At 44.0% G+C, this 21,649-nt stretch overlaps 2 protein-coding genes across 2 annotated transcripts in view; one reads left to right on the forward strand and one right to left on the reverse strand.

Moving 5' to 3' along the window:
- macrod2 (mono-ADP ribosylhydrolase 2) overlaps window positions 1–21,649 on the forward strand; it is a 1,179,663-nt gene that overhangs the window by 177,309 nt on the left and 980,705 nt on the right. The window lies entirely within an intron of this gene.
- Window positions 226–17,490, reverse strand: flrt3 (fibronectin leucine rich transmembrane protein 3). The gene is made up of 3 exons (XM_033026284.1): window positions 17,248–17,490; window positions 4,916–5,741; window positions 226–3,060 (listed from the first exon to the last, which is right to left on the reverse strand). Exon 3 carries the CDS (start codon window positions 3,009–3,011, stop codon window positions 1,047–1,049), a length of 1,965 nt encoding a protein of 654 aa, XP_032882175.1. The 5' UTR covers window positions 3,012–3,060; window positions 4,916–5,741; window positions 17,248–17,490; the 3' UTR covers window positions 226–1,046.

Consider the following 21,649-nt stretch of genomic DNA (forward strand, 5'->3'; position numbering starts at 1 on the left):
CCGCATCAAACCGAAGATCTCACAGAAAACCCACGCAGGTCACGGTGAGATCGTACAAACCCCGTACAGACAGGCACCCGTGGTCGAGATTGAACCCGGGTCTCTGGCGCTGTGAGGCAGCGACTCTACCCGCTGCTCCACCGTGAAACGTTAAGAGTTTAAAATAGTTCATCGTTTGCAAGAAATGCGAGCAGTCTTAATGTCGATAGAGCAATAACTCGGCAGTTAAATTTTGTTCAATTTTATTCTGCAGAAAGACCACTTTTTTCTCATTGACAGGTATGGAGAGAAAAAAAAGTTACCGTATTTTAAAATGCTGAATACAATTAACATTTGGTCAAGGCACATACAAGACGGGCCAAAGGGCTAACAATGCACTTTGGTTTCATTTTATTTTTTCAAAAAGTACCTTTTCTTGTGGCAATAAAGAAGTCTGTGGCTCCAAATCTAAACGTAATAACAAATAACGTATACCATAAGCTGGAATGATGTGTTACAATCACTATCATATTTCTGGTATTAAGTTATTTCTGTGCAACATATTCAGGCATGAACTACGGTACATAGTTTCCACTTAACTCCTGAATTTAAATTGTCTTCAAGTGTACTATTCGTCTGCGGGATACCAACCCATCAGTAGCCAGTAAAAGGACCTGTGCTTACACTACAAGGTTCTCAAATACACTTTAAAAAGATCTCTGAATGTTCAGCACTTGTAAGAAAACCATCTTCACAGCGGACGAGCAATCTTCCATCCGTAGAACACGAAATTTAAATTCTCTTAAATCCTTTAAGATTGTCAAAGAAAAAAATACAAATGACCTAGAGATTACTAAAATATAGAATTGCAATTGGTGGTCGGGCATCTGTACTGCACAGTTTAGCAATAATCACCTGGATACTGCAACTTTATTGGTACAAAGTTCATTTAAATATAAATTATATGGCAGATGTGCAGTCATGTCGACTCCACTATTCACAAATCCAGTGTTGCCAAGGAATACAGCCATTTCTGTAGTCACTTTCGGTCGACTGTTCTGCAATTATCATGAGTGTGAATGATCTGAATCTGGTATTCCACTGTCTCTGTAACTTCTGTTGCTACTGCTGCTTTCACTATGGTTGTTTTTGTACAAACTCATCCCGTTGGGCGGGAATATCGTGTGTATGAGGAACTCTTCCTTCGCCACCTGCTCGCTGTTCATGGGGATCATCTGAAATGCAGTTTCCCGAATTTCCAAAATGGAGTTGTCCTTCTTGGTGCCGGCCTCGGCGTAATCGTCGTCCTTCCTCCTCCGCCCGCGGTTGTACACGCAGCTCTTGGAGAGAGGGGTGCCAGTTCTGTGCAGGTAGCAGCAGACCATGGCCAGTAGAGCGATGGCCACAAGTGCCACTGCACCCCCGATGATGCCCGCCAGGGTCAGGCTGGTGTTTCTGTACAGTTCCTTCTCCTGCTCCCGGTTGAGCGTGGTGGTCGGACGGTGGGCCTTGCGCGAGGCCGTCTCCGTCTCGGTGCACACCGGGCCCTCGTCCAACAGGTACACGTTGCTGGTTTCCATGGGAACCATACAGATGCGATAGAGGGACTCTGGCTCGAGGGCTGTGAGGAGGTACTCGCTTCTCTCGCTGTGCACGATGGTCTCAGTGATAGATCCCAGCGCTGGGTTGTGCCCCAACTTCAGCCAGCTCAGCCTAAGGGCCGTCATCGGCAGGAACGTCTTCCAGGCAATGTGAATGGTATCCACGCTCACCGATTTCACACTGAGCCGGACGGCCGCGCTCCCGGGGGCCGCCGGCGCGGTGGGCCAGAAGTTGTGGCCGCGCTCCCTCTTTTTCCCACCCGGCTGCTTGGTCTCGAACGAGGGCCATTGCCCCTGCGTGGCCGGCGATTGGACGGAGGTCGCCAGGGGGCGGGAGGTTGAGGCGAGGTCGGTGTCCGAGGCGGCGTTCTCGCAGTCAAACATGGCGGCGGCCAGGTCCTTGATAGCCATGCCTCGGACCTTGTCGGGCGACTGGCACATCAGCCCGCGGGCGTTGACCCCGGCGGGCAGCGACCGCAACCAGTCCCGCACCCATCTCATGTTGCAGCCGCAGTACCAGGGGTTGTTACGGAGCAACAACTGGGTCAGGTTGTTCAGATTGTCAAAGATTCCCTGAGGCAAGTGGGTCAGATTATTGTTGGACAAGTCCAACCGGTGCAACTGTCTGAGATGGGAAAAGGCATTGGAGGGGATGGAACTGATGTGATTCTCCTGAAGGTGGAGCTTCTGCAAGCCGGTTATGGGCAGAGCCGGGGGAGACGTGAGGACGTTGCGCACCAGCGACAGCTCGGCAAGGTTCTCCAGGTTGTTGAACACCTTATCGTGGAGCCCCTGATTGCTCAGCAAGTTCCCGTCCAACACCAAACGCTTCAGGCCGCCGAGCTGCATCAGAGCGTCCTCCGAAATAGTGGCGATACGATTATCATCCAGCCGCAGCTCTTCAATCGTGTTGGGGAGACCAACGGGAATACTGCTGAGGTGATTCCTTGACAAAAAAATCAATCTGAGATAGTTACTATCTCGAAAGGCGCCTTCTTCAATACTAACAGCAGATACCGAATTATCATCCAAATGTAGCTTTTCCAAGTAGGGTATTTTGGAAAGTGAATCCAAAGAGATTGCCCTTATGTTGTTTTCCTGCAAATGGAGTTCTTTAGTAGATTTGGGTATGTTGGTGGGAAATTCATCCAGATTATTTCTGTACAAGTAAATGGTCTCCACCTTCAGTAATTTCAAGAGTTCTCTCGGAATCCCAGCGTTCTTAATGTGATTGTTCTGCAGGAAAAGGGTTGTAGAGTCCTCGGGAATTCCGGTCGGGATGGACGTCAGGCCTCTGTCATTGCAGTAGACGAAGCCTCGATCACAGCGACATGCCGAGGGACACGACCCCGCAGTGACCGACTGCGTCATGGGCGCCAGAGACAATCCCAGGACAACCCAGGCAAACCAACTCCACATCTTGCTGGCCATGTTGAAGGATATTCCTGATCGACAAGGCTTTCTTTCAACCGTTTAAAACCTAGCAGGCAGAGAAAAGATACATTCTGATTACAAGCTGAGCTGTAGAAACACAACAAGCAGTTCAAAAAAAAAAAACATAGGCGGGTTAAATATATTTTTTTAAATGCCAGCTGTTGCAAAAGGAAAATTATTTATTTTACTTTGACGTCGTGAGGAAGGGACTTGTTCCCTGTGGGATTGTTGGAATGGGTTCCTAACCTAAACATTCTCGGCTGTGTTCAGATCTGAAAACAGGCTGTGGATGGTTTTATGGTTTGTGTTGGTTTCCTAAAATAAAGACCAGTTGTGTTTATGACGTGCTTGCCTTTGAGTGCCCTCTGAGGCTGGCTGCCCTGGTCTCTTGTATCGGTAATGAGTTTTGTCCTTCTGTTTTTGTCAATCTAAGTGAGTACTGAGAGAAAAATGAAGGAGGAAAGTTTTGACACGAGCCCTTGTCACTGTTTCAAGAGAACAAAATGCAAGCAAATATGTTCACCTTAGCACATCGCAGAACATGACTAAATTAACTATAATGCCTACAGCACTTAAAAGCACGCCTTTCATTTCTACAACCTTTCACAGTATTCTAAAGCATTGAACGCCACTTAAGTGCTTTTGTACGGGTTGCAGAAATAATATAGGAAACGCAACGATGATTTACACACAACAAACTCCCATAGATAGCAAACTGAGAATGACCAGATCACCAGTTTTATTCCTGCTGAGTGAGGGATAATATTGGCCAAACTCCCTGGGACAAGGTTTGCCCCAATTCTTCTTGAAGGGGGAAGACAAGACTGCACCACCAATATCACAGCGCTAACCTCAGTAGTGCATTGGAGTGCATCGGAAGGTACTGCAGATACTGGAAGTTAGACACAAAATCCTGGGGGACATACAACAAGCATTTCTGGAGAGAAGGAATGGGTGACGTTTCCTTCTGCAGTTGTACAGAGCCCTAGTGAGACCACACCTGGAGTATTGTGTGCAGTTTTGCTCCCCTAATTTGAGGAAGGACATTCTTGCTATTGAGGGAGTGCAGCGTAGGTTTACAAGGTTAATTCCCGGGATGGTGGGACTGTCATATGCTGAGAGAATGGAGCAGCTGGGCTTGTACACTCTGGAGTTTAGAAGGATGAGAGAGTATCTCATTGAAACATATAAGATTGTTAAGGGCTTGGACATGCTAGAGGCAGGAAACATGTTCCCGATGTTGGGGGAGCCCAGAACCAGGGGCCACAGTTTAAGAATAAGGAGTAAGCCATTTAGAACGGAGACGAGGAAACCCTTTTTCTCACAGAGTGGTGATTCTGTGGAATTCTCTGCCTCAGTGGTGGCAGGTTCTCTGGATGCTTTCAAGAGAGAGCTAGATAGGGCTCATAAATATAGCGGAGTCAGGGGATATGGGGAGAAGGCAGGAACGGGGTACTGATTGGTGATGATCAGCCATGATCATATTGAATGGTGGTGCTGGCTCGAAGGGCCGAATGGCCTACTCCTGCACCTATTGTCTATTGTTTCGGGTCGAGACTTCTTCAGACAGTTGGACCATTAGAGTGTTGGTTTTGGATTGATTGTACTGGAGTATCTGGAGTTTTAATGTAAACCCACAATCTTCTGTCTCGGAGGCTGGAGTATCATTGAGTGATTTACAAACAACACTGTTATTAGAGCACCCAAAGCTCTCTTCAGGTAACTACGTTACGGCATGTTATACATGTCAGCGGGATAAATTATTTGCGTGGGAATGATTCACACTCGCATCCTGAGAATTTTGTTGCAATTGAAACTTCAAGATGAAATAATCATAGCCTCTATAAAATACAGACACCGCCATTTCATCGCAAGCTAGCATTAAAAGGGAGCAATCTTACCACGTTCAGTGCGTCCCAGAAAATCCCGTGTTTGCCAAAATAATCTTGGAACATGGGTTTAACATTTCCAGGTAGTATCTCCTTTCTTCCTGAATGGCGCTCCGGTTTAACTCCCAACAGTACAGCAGCTATTTCCTTCTGTCTTGGTGTTTACACAGCCGATCCAGATTTACGTTCTTGTCCACTTGACTTGTCCCCAGCCTTTCAGTGAACATGCCAGAAAGATTGACAATTGCCAGATCAGCGTGTATATATATCTATATATATATATATATTTTTTAAAAACTCTTCTTCGCTTCCAGACAATCGAACTTTTCGCCACTCCTTGGGAAGTTGTACTCTGCTGCCTTTGACTCTTCACCTTGTATTAAAACATCGACACATTGAGATCCCCTTTGTAGTTTTCCCACAGCTGCAGCTTGAATTAGCTCTGCTGCCCGTTTGGAAAGCCTTTCTCTGCGGTGTGGTGGGGAGCAGTAATGCCTAAGTCTCCGTGGAAAGAGCCATTCACATATTGAAAGTCAACCGGTGTTGTTGCAAAAGGGGGGGGGGGGGGCAGCAAATTTAAGGTCGGTCTCAAGCGGTGCACCATGTGCGTAATCCTCGGAGGGCAGAGTGTCCAGAGGATGATTATTCTTCGCCTTTCCTTTGGGAAACTTCCCGTTCCTTTAAGGCAAAACTGTATTCCGGGTATGGGTGGGATTATGTCAACTCCTTCTTTCTCCCACCTGGAAGTATTTTGCTTTCAAACAAATTGCAGCATCGGGTCTTCCACCACCGCCGTTGCAGAATCCTCAGGAGCGTATTCCTTCTGCTAAACTAGGACCTGTGAACAGAATTGAAAAAGGCAGTGGGTCACAGATTGAAAGCACAATTTTTGATGGAGTTTCATCTGACGTAATTAAAGCTGAAAGCTCGACTTCAGGCATCAATTACTTTTGGCATTCAATTCTGATAGTGTCAGCGGTGAGATGAAACAGCCTGATTACTGCATAATGAATATATCTATCTTACCAAGATGCTACAGTGGGGATGGGGGAGTGGTGGCCACGGCTCAAAGAAAGACCTTTAGCAATTCCCTACCAGATTTTTGGCTTCTCGGATTCAGTATCTTGTGACGGGGGCTCGGTAAGATAGTAGTCGCAGTCAAAATCAGCGGTTTGAGGGGACAATGTTTTTTGCAGTTGCTACCACCTGCCTCGAAGATTTTATAAATAGCACTGAAGTCATTCAGCAGGGTCTGATTGCTGTTACATCTCTACTCCGACAGCCAAGATCGACACAAAATGCTGGTGTAACTCAGTGGGGCAGGCAGCATCTCTGGAGAGAAGGAATGGGTGATGATTTGGGTGGAGACCTTTCCACACATACTCCATACGATGACAGAGATTTCTGTAATATACAGAGCTATGCCTTTTACTGTTAATAACAGTGGTTGGACCTTTGGCATTCAATTTTGGAATCATACAGCATGGGAACAGACCCTTCGGCCCAACTAATCCATGCCATCCAGGGTGCCCACGTTTGGGTCATATCCCTCTCAAACTTATCCACATCTATCCTTATCTAAAACACTTATCCATGTTCTACAGGAATGCTGCCTGACCTGCTGAGTTACTCTGGCACTTTGTGTCCTTTTCCCTCTCAACCTAGAAACATATAAAATTATAAACGGACTGGACAAGCTAGATGCAGGAGAAAATGTTCCCAATGTTGGGCGAGTCCAGAACCTGGGGCCACAGTCTTAGAATAAAGGGGAGGTCATTTAAGACTGAGGTGAGAAAAAACGTTTTCACCCAGAGAGTTGTGAATTTGTGGAATTCCTTGCCAAAGAGGGCAGTGGAGGCCAAGTCACTGGATGGATTTAAGAGAGAGTTAGTTAGAGCTCTAGAGGCTAGTGGAATCAAAGGATATAGGGAGAAGGCAGGCACGGGTTATTGATTGGGGACGATCAGCCATGATCACATTGAATGGCGTTGCTGGCTCGAAGGGCTGAATGGCCTCCTCCTGCACCTATTTTCTATGTTTCTATGTCTGGGCTGAAGAGGGAATTAAAATGACGAGAAAAAAAACGATAGCATTTTCTCCCAAATGCAGGGTTTGTGCATCGAAAATGCAGCACACGCAAGATTTCAGTCACTTTCAGCAACATGATCACCAGGCTTGAATCAATTACACCCGGTCCATCTCAAAATAGGACAATCACCACACACACAGTCTTCAACTAACAACTGCTTCAACATAGAAACAAGAAACTGCAGGTGCTGGTATACAAACAAGTGCTGAAGGAGCTCAGCAGGTCAGGCAGCATCTCAGGAGAACATCGACAGGCAAAGTTTCGTGTCAGGACTCTTCATCAGACTTCTACAGGTCAGTCTCCATGTTGCCCTGAGATGCTGCCTGACTTGTTCCAGCCCTCTGTGTCTTCAACTGATTCAATGTTATATATTGTTCTCTTTCATGGTGTTTCTCCAGCTTATTCTGAAAATACGTGATATATATCCGCGACAATAAAAGAATAAGTTATTGGCTGTAACCTTCCCTCCATTGATGAACTGTACACTGCAAGGGCCAGGAAGCGAGCGGGCAAGATCATCTCTGACCCCTCTCACCCCGACCACAAACTCTTTGAATCACTTCCCTCTGGAAGGCGACTCCGGACCGTCAAAGCTGCCACAGAACAGGCATAAAAACAGCTTTTTTTCCACAAGTTGTAGCTCTGCTCAATAACCAAAAATCTGTTGCCTCCTTTTGCTCTGCTAATTAATTTAATTCACATGTTTAATCAATAATGTTTTATTATTAATGTTTAATGTTTTATATGTCATTCTTAACTGTCACTGTATGTCATGTTGTCGCTTGCGGGCGGAGCACCAAGGCAAATTCCTTGTATGTGAATACTTGGCCAATAAACCCATTCATTCATTCATTCATTCATTCATTCATTCATTCATTCATTCATTCATTCATTCAATATAAAAGAAAATGTACATTTTCTTTTGTACTAGATTTTACATGATTTTAATGATTTTCTGAAATTCTTATGATACTTAAGTTTTAGATGGAAAGAAAAGGCACGGTGGTGGAGCGGTAGAGCTACTGCCTTACAGCGCCAGAGACCTGTGTTTGATCCAGACTACGGGTGCTATCTGTATGGAGTTTGTACGTTCTCACCGTGACCTGTAACTATGGGGCAGCACGGTGGCGCAGAGTTAGAGTTGTTGCCTCACAGCGCCAGGGACCCAGGCTCGATCCTGACTACGGGTGCTGTCTGTCTTGTACATTCTCACCGTGACCTGCATGTGTTGGCTCTGGGTGCTCCGGTTTCCTCCCGCACACCAAAAATGTACAGGTTTGTAGGTTAATTGGCATCAGTAAAATTGTAAATTGTCCCTAGTGTGTGTAGGATAGTGTTAGTGTCCGGGGATCGCTGGCCGGTGCGGACTCGGTGGGCCGAAGGGCCTGTTTCCACGCTGCATCTCTAAACTAAACTAAAGGTGGCCACTTAGTCCATTGTATCTGTGCTGTTGAACTATCGAGCAAGTTCCAAGTAATTCCACTCCTCTGCTCTTTATCCTGCAGAACTCTCAGGATAGCTGCAGTGAAGAATTGACCATTTTCTATACTCCACTTGCTCTATTAAGTGCACTTCTTTAGATCACAGCTGATATTTCACTTTAACTTGAGAAATATTAGCTCGTTGTCCTTCACATCTAGGGGTCAAGAACCTACTCATTGATAATGGTCTGTGTTTGAGAAGCAACATGCAACTGATCCTATTGTGAGTAGTACTTTTGTCACCTTGTAGACAAGCAGCCTTGGGAGGAAAAGGCAAAGTGCTGGAGGAGCTCATCGTGTCAGACAGTGACTGCAGAGGCAATGAATAGGTGATGTTTCAGGTCCAGACACTTCAGACCAAAGATAGACACAAAATGCTGGAGTAACTCAGCGGGGCAGGCAGCATCTCTGTGGAGAAGGAATTGGCGACGTTTCGGGTCAAGACCCTTCTTCAGACCGAACAAGGGTGCCAACCTGACCGACTGGGTTCCTCCAGCACTTTGTGTTTTGCTCCAGGTTCTGGCACCTGCAGTTCCTTGGGTCGCCATGAGAGGCGTTCACATTGTAACTTGGACATTGCGAATGCTATCTTAAGGCAGTGTGATACAAAGAAGGCCCCAGCGTCTCAGATATAATGGATAACTGTGTTTATCGTGTATCTGTACACGGCTTGGCGGAAAGCATGTACAGTCACCGTTGACTGGAAAGCACGCAACAGAAAATCTTTCCATTGTACCTCGGTACACGTGACAATAATAAACTAAGCTAAACTAAACTAATAGGGTGAATGCACAGAGTCTTTTACCTAAAGTGGGGGAGTCAAAAACTAGAGGACATAGGTTTAAGATGAGTGGGGCAAGTTTTAATAAGAATCTGAGGGACAATCTTTCCACACTGAGGGTAGTGGGTTTGTGGAACAAGCTGCCAGGGGAGGTAGTTGAGGCAGGAACTATAACTATTTAAGAGATACTTGGACAGGTACATGGATAGGAGAGATTTAGAGGGATATGGGCCAAACATGGACAAATGGGATTAACTTAAATGGGGCATCTTGGTTGGCTTGGACCTATTTCCATGCTGAATTACTCGATGAGGTTTACAAGGTTAATTCCCAGGATGGCGGGACTGTCATATGCTGAGAGAATGGAACAGCTGGGCTTGTACACTCTGGAGTTTAGAAGGATGAGAGGGTATCTCATTGAAACATATAAGATTGTTAAAGGTTTGGACAGGCTAGAGGCAGGAAACATGTTCCTGATGTGGGGGAGTCCAGAACCAGGGGCCACAGTTTAAGAATAAGGGGTAAGCCATTTACAACGGAGATGAGGAAACACTTTTTCTCACAGAGAGTGGTGAGTCTGTGGAAGTCTCTGCCTCAGAGGGTGGTGGAGGCCGGTTCTCTGGATGCTTTCAAGAGGGAGCTAGATAGGGCTCTTAAAAATAGAGGAGTCAGGGGATATGGGGAGTAGGCAGGAACGGGGTACTGATTGTGGATGATCAGCCATGATCACATTGAATGGCGGTGCTGGCTCGAAGGGCCGAATGGCCTACTCCTGCACCTATTGTCTATTGACTCCAAGTAATGAATGTAAAAGATATGTTTAATATTTCCAAATGGTCTATTTTTTGGACAACGCCATAGGTGAATGAGGCAAAATAAATGAAGAGAGAAGTTACCTTGCACTTCATTAACTTGTTTATTTAGTTTATGTGAGAACTAAATCAGGAAAGTATTCAAAAAATAGATAGGACCTTCATGATCTGAGCGTTTAAATTGATTTGATAATTGTGCTTTTCAATGTGCCAATAGATCTTTCGTAAATGGATAAAAAGGAATAAAGGATTGTGAGAAACTGTATTATGTACGGATTCAGACTGAGAAGGGTCTTGACCCGAAACGTCACCCATTCCTTTTCTCCAGAGATGCCGCCTGTCCCGCTGAGTTACTCCAGCATTTTGTTTCTATCTGCTGGCTCGAAGGGCCGAATGGCCTACTCCTGCACATTGTCTATTGTAAACCAGCACCTGCAGTTCCTTCAGTGCCAACATGCTATTTACATATGTACTATATATTGACTGATATTTTCAGAATACGATGATTCTGACTTGCCCTGTTTTTGCTAGCAAGCTTGCATCCTCTACTGCAATGTTTACTTTACAATGCAAGGCAACATAATAGGCATGTGGTGGAAAATTAAAAAAAAACAGGCTTTTGATATATGATCAAAGGTATCAAGTACAATTAGTGCACTTTCGGGATGACTTGACAGGCCTCCAAACTTAATTTACACAGTGTACTGAAGTATTTTGGTGAGACAATCTTTTAAAATTATGCCCAAATCATTTCGGTCTAAGTGAGAGGTGCTCTGGGACAACTGCAGTTTTGTTATAATTCTGCAAAATACGAAATGTCCAGCGGCATTTAATTTTTCTTGATGTTTTAAAAGAGCTGGTTTCTAAACATGCAACCCCCCCCCACTGCCAGTGACGTTACTCCAATGGCAATAATAGTTTGTCCTGGTGAATGTTCAGAAACTCATTAAATTCTTGTGTACCGAAGGACTTACTTTTTTCTCTCCCTCGCTGCCCTCCAATTTGCAGCAGGACAAAAGGCGTGACAACTCTTTGATAGTGGACACTGCTTCTGACTTGCGAATTAGTTGGAGCGGTTGTGATTTTCCATCAGGGCTCCCTCCCCCTTGGCTTTAGCTTCCCCGATTATATGTGTCCTGCCCCTCGCGTCCACGCCGATAACGCCAAAGAATTGCCTTTTGCATATCAAAAGCTAGTGCTAGCTAACCAAATAGAAGTGGGGAATCCTGCTGCCCTGCTTGGCCTGGCCTACTCTGAAGCTGCCGCTGGTTATTCACCACTGCTAAATCCTAATAGCCGGGCCTGTAGTACAAATTTAAATGAACCCTCTTTGTGCAGACTGTGATGCCTGGTCCCTGGTAGCCATGCCAAGCAGACGACTTGGAGGTGCTTTTTTTTTTTAAGGGAAAGCCGCTAATTATCACTGAAGCCTTCCTGGCGAATGCCAAGTGGGCGTGAAAGGCACAAAGACGTAGGAAGTTTTTATTTTGTTTCAATAGGACAGTTGTCTTGATTATTGAGATTCTCTTTCAAAGTAAGCCAGCGAGAAGCCATTCGTTTTAGCCCAGCGACATCAAGCAAAACGAGAAAGAAAAGCGCCCGCTTTTGCACAGGGTTGCAACACATAAGAGAACAAAACAGATTAAAAACAAAGCACAAAGGGACACTAAATTGCCGAAGTAATTAATGCACACTACCACCGCACACTCCCACTCCCCTGGCAGGATGTAAAAGATGCACAGTCATGAATGACATGGCAGTAATCCGGCTACATTTGTTGTGTGGGGAGGAACTGCAGATGCTGGTTTACACCGAAGATGGACACAAAATGCTGGAGTGACTCAGCGGGCCAGGAAGCACCACTGGAGAGAAGGGAACGTCTCGACTTGAAATGCCGCCCATTCCTTCTCTCCAGAAATGCTGCCTGCCCCGCTGAGTTACTGCAGCATTTTGTGTCCGTCTACATTTGTTGTGCTTTAGCTAAAGATTGCCTGTTTAGTTCCCTGCTTCCTATCTGCAGAGTAGCTGCAGGCGCTGGTTTGGTTACATCAGTTATTAGCAATATGTTTAACACAATGCTGCAGGGCCACTCTGCCTGTTTAAGGACATCAGCTTCTTCCCCCTAGGTTGCACGTATATACTTCTTCTTCCCTGCGACAAGTTTCTCTTTTGCAATTTATACATCTTTCCACTTCCACAGACAGTGTTTGTGCTTTGTATGTGGACTCCAGCGAACAGTGGCAAATGATTCTGTCGCGCTGGTGGGAACATTAGTCTTGCCGTACCTATTATTGAAACGTACAGCTCAACCATTTCCAGGAAAGATTAAACGTCATCGTGAGAGTTTTGTGGCGGAGAAATAAATAATCGGGTTACGGATTAGGAATCTGTAGTCCTTATCATCTCAGAACCATGTAGGTGGTCCTAGCTGAATCTTAACCTGAATTTTTTAACCAGTCCGAGCTGAATCTTACTGGAGAGCTTTCAGCCTTCCAGTATATGTGCTTCGTAAAGGCTCACCGACTTAATGGCAACAGGATCATTAATGAATATAGCATCATTAACAGGATGTCGTTCATCCAATGTAAGGTGGTACAAGATGTTAAATGCCCACTCAAATTAATAAATGGTTTGGTTCACCCGGCACGTCAGCTTCATATCTATCAGCAGCCTGAGAAATCTGACGATCATGGCACGATTACTTTTCAATTCTAAACAGTTCCGTTCTTGTGTGTGCAGTGTTTGCAGCCCATATGTTTGTAGATTAATGCACGTCTTTTGCAGTGAAAATTGCCAGGGATAATAAATGGCAGAAAAATAAAGTTGTGAGATGTCAGTTTAGTCTTGATTGTGCAGCCTGTTCAGAAACTGGAAGGAGTCCAAATGTAACATATTGAATGGGAGGGAAAACTATTTTTTTGATGTTTCAGTGAAATGTTTTGTGCGCATAGTGATTCGAAAATGCCGGCGTGTCTTTAACTAACAAAAGAATCTCAATGTTGCCAAAGGATTATCCTCTTTGATTTGTTAGTTATATAGAGCTGTGTGTTTTTGTAATAGTAACCACTGCTGTGTGAATGCACATAATTTTTCTGAATATATCATTTAAGTTTTGTTTAACTTTGAATGTTGTTTTAGAAATACTAAACAGCTTCTCTTTTTGTAATGCGTTTGAATAGGTTCCTGATTTAATTCGCAATTATGAGTCTATTGTACAGTCTTGACTATCTTATCTGAACCACCACACTTGCTTTGAAGAAAGGCTGGCCACAGAGAAATATTGACCTCTTTTCAAAAGAAATGTTCTCTAATATCTTGGTCAGATCTTTAGTTGGCTCGCAATGAAACCTCACCAGAAGCTGGAATGCTTCCCCCCCCCCCCCCCCCCCCCCCCCCCCCAGAGTTGCTTCTAACCTTAAAGGACACAGAGTTCTGGAGTAACTCAGTAGGTCAGGCAGCATCTCTGGATAACATGGATAGGTGACGTTTTGGGGTTGGGGACCCTTCTTCAGACCTGAAACGTCACCTATCCTTGCTCTCCAGAGATGCTGCCCGAACCACCGAGTTACTCCAGCACTTTGTGTCCGTTTGTGTAAACCAGCATCTGCAATGCCTTGCTTCTGCATTCTGCATCTAACCTTCTCTTCATCATGGTCTGTAGCTGTTTCCACTCTTGTTGAAAACTGAAGAAGCTCTTATCTACAAATTGCATTTGAATCTCGGAGGATTTGCCACTAAGATTTAGGATCTCCTTTGTCTCGGGAACGGTGCACTTGGTTTGAAGTGAATGTGGTGCTTTGATTTTGAACAACAGCGCACTAATTTCATTACCACTTGTTGGCGTCGATTGTGTGCGGAGGTTAATCATGGACAGGACTTGGTGACGCTTCATTAACTTTACAAGTCGGTGTTAAATTGAGCATTTCCACAAACAAAATGCATTTTATCACTTCAGTTTCTGTCACTGTCAGTTGAAGAGTGGATGTTTCCTGGTGTGACCTGCACGGTGTATCAGTACCCCTGCTGATTCCACAAATTATTTGACAATATTGCAGACAACTTTTTTTCATCCCGAGTACAATCAATTTACAGTGAGAAAACTTCTTTAGGGTTTTCAATTTGACTTTATTGATTTTGATCGTTACATAACATAGCTGAATATTTTGGATTTCTTGGTCTATTCACTTGAGAATATTTTTGCTGCATTAGGGAACTAATTACATTTGTGATGAAAGCACACAAATCATAATCTTCGCAACCAGATTCTATATCTGGTGTGATTGGGATTTTTAAATGTCATTTCAATATGGTCAGTGGAATGATCCTGCACGAATGTATTTCAACTCTCTCACTGAGACCAATTTTAAAGCTGTAAGATGTACCCACGGATGTTAGAATGAACACCATTGTGTAACTGCACTGTGACAAGTTAGTTTTACAGACCTTGCCCCAGTTTCTCGCTGGTGATGTGCCACTTGTGGTCCTCAGCACTCCTTGGTTCCCAAGGATCTAGTACTTGTAAACATCTGAGGAGGGAACAAAGGCAGGGACTGTGCTTCTATACCAGGGGAGCTTTTTTTTTATTTACCCTTACGGACTTCCAAGTGAAATATCACAAGGAAAGAAGTTCAACTGATCTGTCGGGACCCTCCAGATAACCTGTCAGTGTTCACCCATTAAATGGTGACATGCCACATTTTTTTTCTCCTCCTTATTTCAACTGGTAACCCTTCTTCAGAGCTCCTGTTTTCACTGTGTTTTCACCATTAAGTGGTTGCACTAGTCATGAAATCTGAAACTAGCTTACACAAAGCATTTAACTGATGGCTTGGGATCACGCGAAGGCTTCTTCTTAAGTCCAGTGTCCTTTCTAATTATCTCTTTTGTTAAATCTGTGTTTTTTGTTGTGTGTGTGTGTCATTCACATCCTCCTGTACATTGTTACAGTGCATTATTAACTAACAGGCAGTTTTGCCAAGTAATAGGCCTTGTTGCATTAACTGATCTCTTTAAAATGTTCATCTCAGTGTAATCTTTTTTTAACTTTGGTTGGAAACACTTGCTTGGTATTCTTGAAGATAATTTTGCAAGCGATAGATCTTGTGGCATTAACTGATGACTTTAAAAATGATCATCTTAGTGCAATCTTTTTTAACTCTGGTCGGAAACACTTCATTTTCATTTTCTTGAAGAAAATTTTAAATAACGTTAGGTGCCCAATCTCTTGCTCTGAATAGCATTCCAAACCTAATTTAGAGGATGAAGGTAGTTGATTTGAGCAGCAGGCATTTTGTTTATGTGGCTGACTTTTATATTTGAAGCAGTTTGTTTGTGAAATTCAAAGATCATGTTTTGAAACAAATTAAGTCAGAATGGTTCCAGCGTGCAAAATCGGATGCTACCCTTTTTAAATTGGGATTTCGTGGCCTGAAAAGGTACAAGATTCTAAATCTGGTTCAGATTTAGCTTAATCAAAACAATCTGGCTTTACAGCATGTTCATAGATGAGGTCAAAGACTCTCTTGTTATTCTTCCTTGCGGGGACGATATTTTATTTTCTGTGGTTGGAAGTAGCTGAGTTTTATCCAGTATAGCTAATGCCCACTTGGGGGTGGTAGTTACTGTAAGATGCCAGACATAGAAGACCCTGGAATCACCATAAATTGCTTTAATTAGTACAAAACCCTCTTGTCAAAAAATAAAACTGCAGCAGCCTTTAGTTTTTTTTTAAATCGGTGAATGGTTGATTTTTTTTTGGAATAACTTCAAGCTTGTAGCTTTGCACAGCTGCCAGTTTTATTCTATATTCCACTAGGTGTAATTTATAATTGTGTTTTGGTCCCCGCAATCAAAATAATAACCCCCCCCCCCCCCTGCCCCAAACACAACCCGGGGCTATGGATGTTAAGTGACTGGAGATTTTCTTCTGCTTGTGAATTTGGCCGTTCTGGTGGGTGGGAGCAGCAGAAGAGGGAAGAGGTGGTGGTGTGGTTCAATTAAATGCTTATCTTAAATCCTTTCTACTCGTTACGGAGATAATCTCGCTGTGTTTTCGTTCAGCCAAAAGATATTTCAAGTGCTTTTTCTCCATGTCACCTCCACCACAAGCCATGGCCCACAAGTACTAATTGTGTGAGATTGTGAGATTATTGGTCTAAAATTATCTTGGATAAGGTGATTTATTTTTTCCATTTTACCCTAGGCTGATATTAAAACTGCACAACTTTAAGGAGTTCAATATATTGCTAGATACAGTCAAGGCAATACAAGTCGATGTGACTGTTTAATTGTGGTGTTCAGACTGGTCATGCACGGAAACTTTACGGCCGAATAATTCTGGCTACCTGACTCGAGCTAAATCTTGATATCACAATGACTAAAATCCAATGAGCGCTCCCGGGGATTTTGTAAACGTATATTTCTGATTGAAACAAATATTGACCTGAATAAGTTATTTATTGCAGTGGCATTAAACCAAGCCGTATCATTCTGTATTTTTTTTGAGCTTACAATTTTTTTTCCCCCGGCTGATAAATTATTGATACTGCATGTAAAGGGACAAGTGTAAATGGATGCATGGGTGTTTCTTTTCAAGAAATTACTTTTCTCGACTGGATTTGGTTAGAAAGGTGATTTGGAAATGCTGAAACGTGCAATCCACCCGCTGCCACACACAGTAAGAAATGTTCCCTTGTGTTTGTTCTCTGAATGTGCCAGACTTCGTGCTTCACTGTCCACTGATTAACATTTTTTTTTCCAACGCTTTCATTTAAAAGTTAAATAACCTGCAAGGCACAGCAAACGGGAGGGTTTTTGTTTTGAAAGTAGGGTGAGCCAAAATGAGAGAGAAACACAGAGGATTTAGAAGGATGAAGTCATAAATCTGTTTGCATCTATGGTTACAATTTGGTCTTGGTTATTTTACTTTGATAGCTGCTACATGGATGATAAAAATGGCTTTGCTATTTTCTATCTTTGATGTGGCTCGTGAGACGACCTGCTCACTTCCATGAGGTTAGGTTTTCTGTTTTAGTACATTAGTGCCAAAATCCTCTTGAGTGCTTGCGACAACTGGAATTAAAATTGCCACGGTAGCCTTACTCGCACAATATTTTTTTTCAACGCACAGCCTACGATCAGCTATTCAAATCCTTGTTATGAATGTAACTATGAGCACTTACCGGTTAAAAAGAAGAAAGTTCACAAGCATCCAGCATCTGTGAAAACACCAGTTAATGATTCCAGCTTGTTATGAGGAAGCAGAGGAAGCAATCGGTTTGTCTGTGTGGAAGCAACCAGCAAGCAAAATAGAGGGAATCTCTCTGCCTCCCATTCAGTCCTTGTGCACTGTTCAGAGTGGGAGTAGGCAGACAAGTGGAGCGCTCCAGAAATTCTGAAGTTAAAGCTTTGTCTAGCAGGAGTGAATAGACTGATGAGGTCACAGGTAGGCAGGACTTGGATGAGGTAAGAGGATTGATTCATGTTTCGGCCAGTACCTTTCAGACACTAGAGGGAGTCAAGTCAAAGCAGGGGGGAGGCCGAGAGTGATGGCAGTGGAAAGTGAACACGTCCAAGATAACATTTCACACACTCCGTTTGCTAAAACGTGCTCCTTATTAACCAGTTGAATTACAGTTTGCAAGTTGAACGCTGCTGGTATACGAATGAAACATCAAGTAAATTGAGAGGACACAACAAAATATTTATTCACTGCAGTTCTTGGGGTAGAAGTGATCTCAGATTCTATCTGCATTTAAATGAAAACTAATCCTCTTGATGGGCACTTACGCCAAGCAGGATGAAGGAAGTCTATTCTGTGCACGCCACATTATTTCTGGCAAAAAAAAATGTTTTTTCCAGGGAATAAACCTGCACATTTTTTCCCCTCCCTCCCCAATTCCCCACATAGCAAACCTTAAAGTTTTATTTCGAAGGAAGATTTCAAGAGATTAGTTTAAATATGTGCTTCAGATATAACCTCCCAAAACTTTTATTTATTCTTCCCTTTTGTTATCTTCAGTATGTTTGTCTGGACATTGAAGTGTTGGTGCATCACACACTACTATCAAAGAGGAAGGTCAATAGCTGATTAAAAACAATGTTGGCTTCAATTGCTTTGTGATTGCGAAGGGATGCCAAGGCCGTTCTGTGGTCAAACTTTAAATAACCTCCGTGCCTTTTGCTCTGGTCAGCAGGTGACCAGTAAACGCTGTCCTTCCTGCAATAACTGGAAGGTTTGGACTGTATCTAACAAACAAAAATTATTAACACGTCATCTGATTTTTTATTTCATTGCAATTTATGGCCGAACTGTGTGGAAATTTGTCGCTGTGTATCCACGTGTTATGCAGGAACAAAACTCTGTACAATTTGTACAGGTACATGGATGGGAGAGGTTAAGAAGGATATGGGCAAAACGCGAACAGGTGGGACTGGTGTAGATGGGGCACATTGGTCGGCGTGGACAAGTTGGGCCGAAGGGCCTGCTTCCACAATGTAGGACACTGACTCTAATATTTCATTGGTTGTAAACAGCTTTGGACAAGGAATGTGTATTTATGGATAGGAAGGGTTGAGAGGTATATGTGGGCCAAATGTGAGCAGGTGGGATTAGCATGGATGGGGCATCTTGGACGGCATGGGCTAGTTGGGCCGAAGGGCCCGTTTCCATGCTGTTATGACTCTATGACTTTAAGTCTGGCATTGTGAAAGGTGCTACAAAATGTCAGTCTTTTATTTGGTGGTAAGCATTCAATCCCTGAATGTAAAGAGCAGAGTTTTGATGGGTGACCTGACAAACACAGACACATATGCAGCAACTGGAAGTGTTGTCTGAACAAGGGTCCCGGCATAAAACATCACCCATCCACGCTGCCGGACCCACTGATTTTGTGGCCTTTTGTGTATTACCAGCATCTACTGCTCCTTCTTTCTAACTATAACAGTACCTTACATTCATATTATGTTTGTAAGATTGTAAAGCACTTGAGATGTACCATGGAACCGCCAGCAAGTAAACTTTAATACAGTAAACCCCCAAAAGATGTATGAGCATTGATCACCAAAACCTTGGTTGACGAGGTAGGTTTTAAAGTACATTCAAAGGAAGAAAGCAAAGGAGAGGCAAAGCTTGTTTGCGAAGGAATTCTCACAGCTTCAGGCTTTGGCAGCTGGGAGCACTCATCAGTGGTGGAGCGATTGGAATCAGGCCCCAATAGGTGGCACATGATAGTTTACACTTTACTTTCGACTCTAGTCGTTGGAGATACAGCGCAGAAACAGGCCCTTTGGCCCAACGAATCCGCGTCGACCAGCGATCGCCCCGTGCACTAGCGCTATCCCACACACTAGGGACAATTTACAATTTTACCTAAGCCGATTAACCCTCAACCCCGTACGTCTTTAGAGTGTGGGAGGGAGGAGACCTGAGCACCCGGAGAAAACCCATGCGGGTCACCGGAAGAATGCACAAACTCCATCCAGCCAGCACCCGTGGTCAGGATCTAACCCGGGTCTCTGGTGCTGTCAGGCAGCAACTCTACCGCTGCACCTCACCACTGCGGCACCTCGGAAAGGTTAAAAGGATGGAGGAGATGACAGGGCAGTAGGGAAAGCAAAGACGTAAGGGGGTTGAAAACAAGAAAGGGAAGTTTAAAATCAGTGATCACTCAGCTGCAAATTAGACAATAGACAATAGGTGCAGGAGTAGGCCACTCGGCTCTTCGAGCCAGCACCACCAGTCAATGTGATCATGGCTGAACATCCCCAATCAGTACCCCGTTCCTGCCTTCTCCCCATATCTTCTGACTCCGCTATTTTTAAGAAGCCCTATCTAGTTCTCTCTGGAAAGCATCCAGAGAACCTGCCTCCACCGCCCTCTGAGGCAGAGAATTCCACAGACTCACCACTCTCTGTGGAAAAAATGTTTCCTCGTCTCCGTTCTAAATGGCTTATTCCTTATTCTCTAATTATCCTCACTGCCATGGGAACATGGCCACGGAAGGGCTTCGGCTGATGCAACAGTGATGTATAGTTTCTCCGGCCAACTCTAATACATTGTGTGTGTGGACCCCTTTCTGATATCTGACATTCTACGTCTTGTGGTAACTGTGTTCAATTATTTCTACTGAGGTATTTTGATATGACAGTACCGCTTATCTCCTGGGAGGTGATGCTATCTCAGGTTAAGCCATGGTGAAGTGGACTGTGGTGGTTTCCTTGGGCGGTGTCAATATTTGCAGAGTTCCTTAGTCTGTTGATATTTGCCAAGGTCTGTGAGAATGTGTCAATATTTGAAAGTAGCTCTAAGCTCAAGATCTCCTTTTTTATAAAAAAAAACACAGAGGTGTGTGTTATCTTACATTGTAAAATGTGGGCAACTGGGACTGGAGTCAGGATTCAGGAATTTGAGGCAGAGGCCAAGGCTGTTTCATTTTAGAAATGAAGCAAGTCTTTGAAAAAAAAATATATATATAGTTTCCAGCTCAAACCCTTTTACTCCGCTATAGGAACAGGGCATGATGACAAATTTTAGTTTAGTTTAGAGACACAATGCGGAAATAGGCCCTTCAGCCCACCGAGTCCGCACTGACCAGCGATCCCCACACTTTAAAACTATCCTGTACACATTAGTGACAATTTACATTTATACCAACCCAGTTAATCTACAAAACTGTACGCCTTTGGAGTGTGGGAGGAAACCAAAGATCTCGGAGAAAACATATACGCAGGTGACGGGGAGAACGTACAAACACCACACTGACAAGCACCCGTAGTCAGGATTGAATCAGGCCTCAATAGGTGGCACTGGCACATGATGTAAGGCAGCAACCCGACCACCGTGCCACTGTGATGTATCACACTTGTATTTTAGCCCTTTCGCAAAAGCTATCTCAGCATTGCCGTATATTGAGAGTACGTAAATTCCAAATTCTCTGCTTAGTCCTGGAGAAATTAGGCTCGGCTTTTTGCCACGATGCCCCTGATCGACAGTGATTGCACTCAGATTCTTCATAAATACGACGCTGCAGATGTGCAGCAAGGAAACCAGGGCTTGTCTTGTTGCTTGGAGACAGACATTAAAGGCTAAGCACATTGTCCCAAGCAGCAGCCACTTGCATTGTGATGAATAATCTTCCCTATACAGCCAGGGACGATCCTGCACCTGCAAAATTAAGTGAAAACATTCTGTCGTCATACATCCTGCGCAAATACAGTGACCGGTTTTGATGTTGAACCATTTACTTTGTAAAGGCGAACTTCCGAAACAGCATTGTCCATACATACTCCTCAGGCTCCGATCTCTCAATGCTGACTCGAGTTTTACTGGCCCATGTTGACGAAGATTTAGCATGCACTGATAAATAGCGAATGCATTAGGCATTCTAAGAAGAGCAAAATAATTCTAAGTTTTTTCAGTTTTACTTTGAGAGATACAGCGTGGAAACAGCCCCGAGTCGGCGCTGACCAGCGATCCCCCGCACACTTACACTATCCTGCACACACTGGGGACAGTTTACATTTATATCAACATAGAAACATAGAAAATAGGTGCAGGAGTAGGCCATTCGGCCCTTCAAGCCT

The sequence above is a fragment of the Amblyraja radiata genome, chromosome 8 (assembly GCF_010909765.2).
Source record: "Amblyraja radiata isolate CabotCenter1 chromosome 8, sAmbRad1.1.pri, whole genome shotgun sequence".
In the NCBI taxonomy this organism is placed as follows: Eukaryota; Metazoa; Chordata; class Chondrichthyes; order Rajiformes; family Rajidae; genus Amblyraja; species Amblyraja radiata.

Bases quoted from the DNA above. Each gene is read 5' to 3' on its own strand.
- flrt3 (XM_033026284.1), bottom strand. From the start codon at position 3,011: ATGGCCAGCAAGATGTGGAGTTGGTTTGCCTGGGTTGTCCTGGGATTG.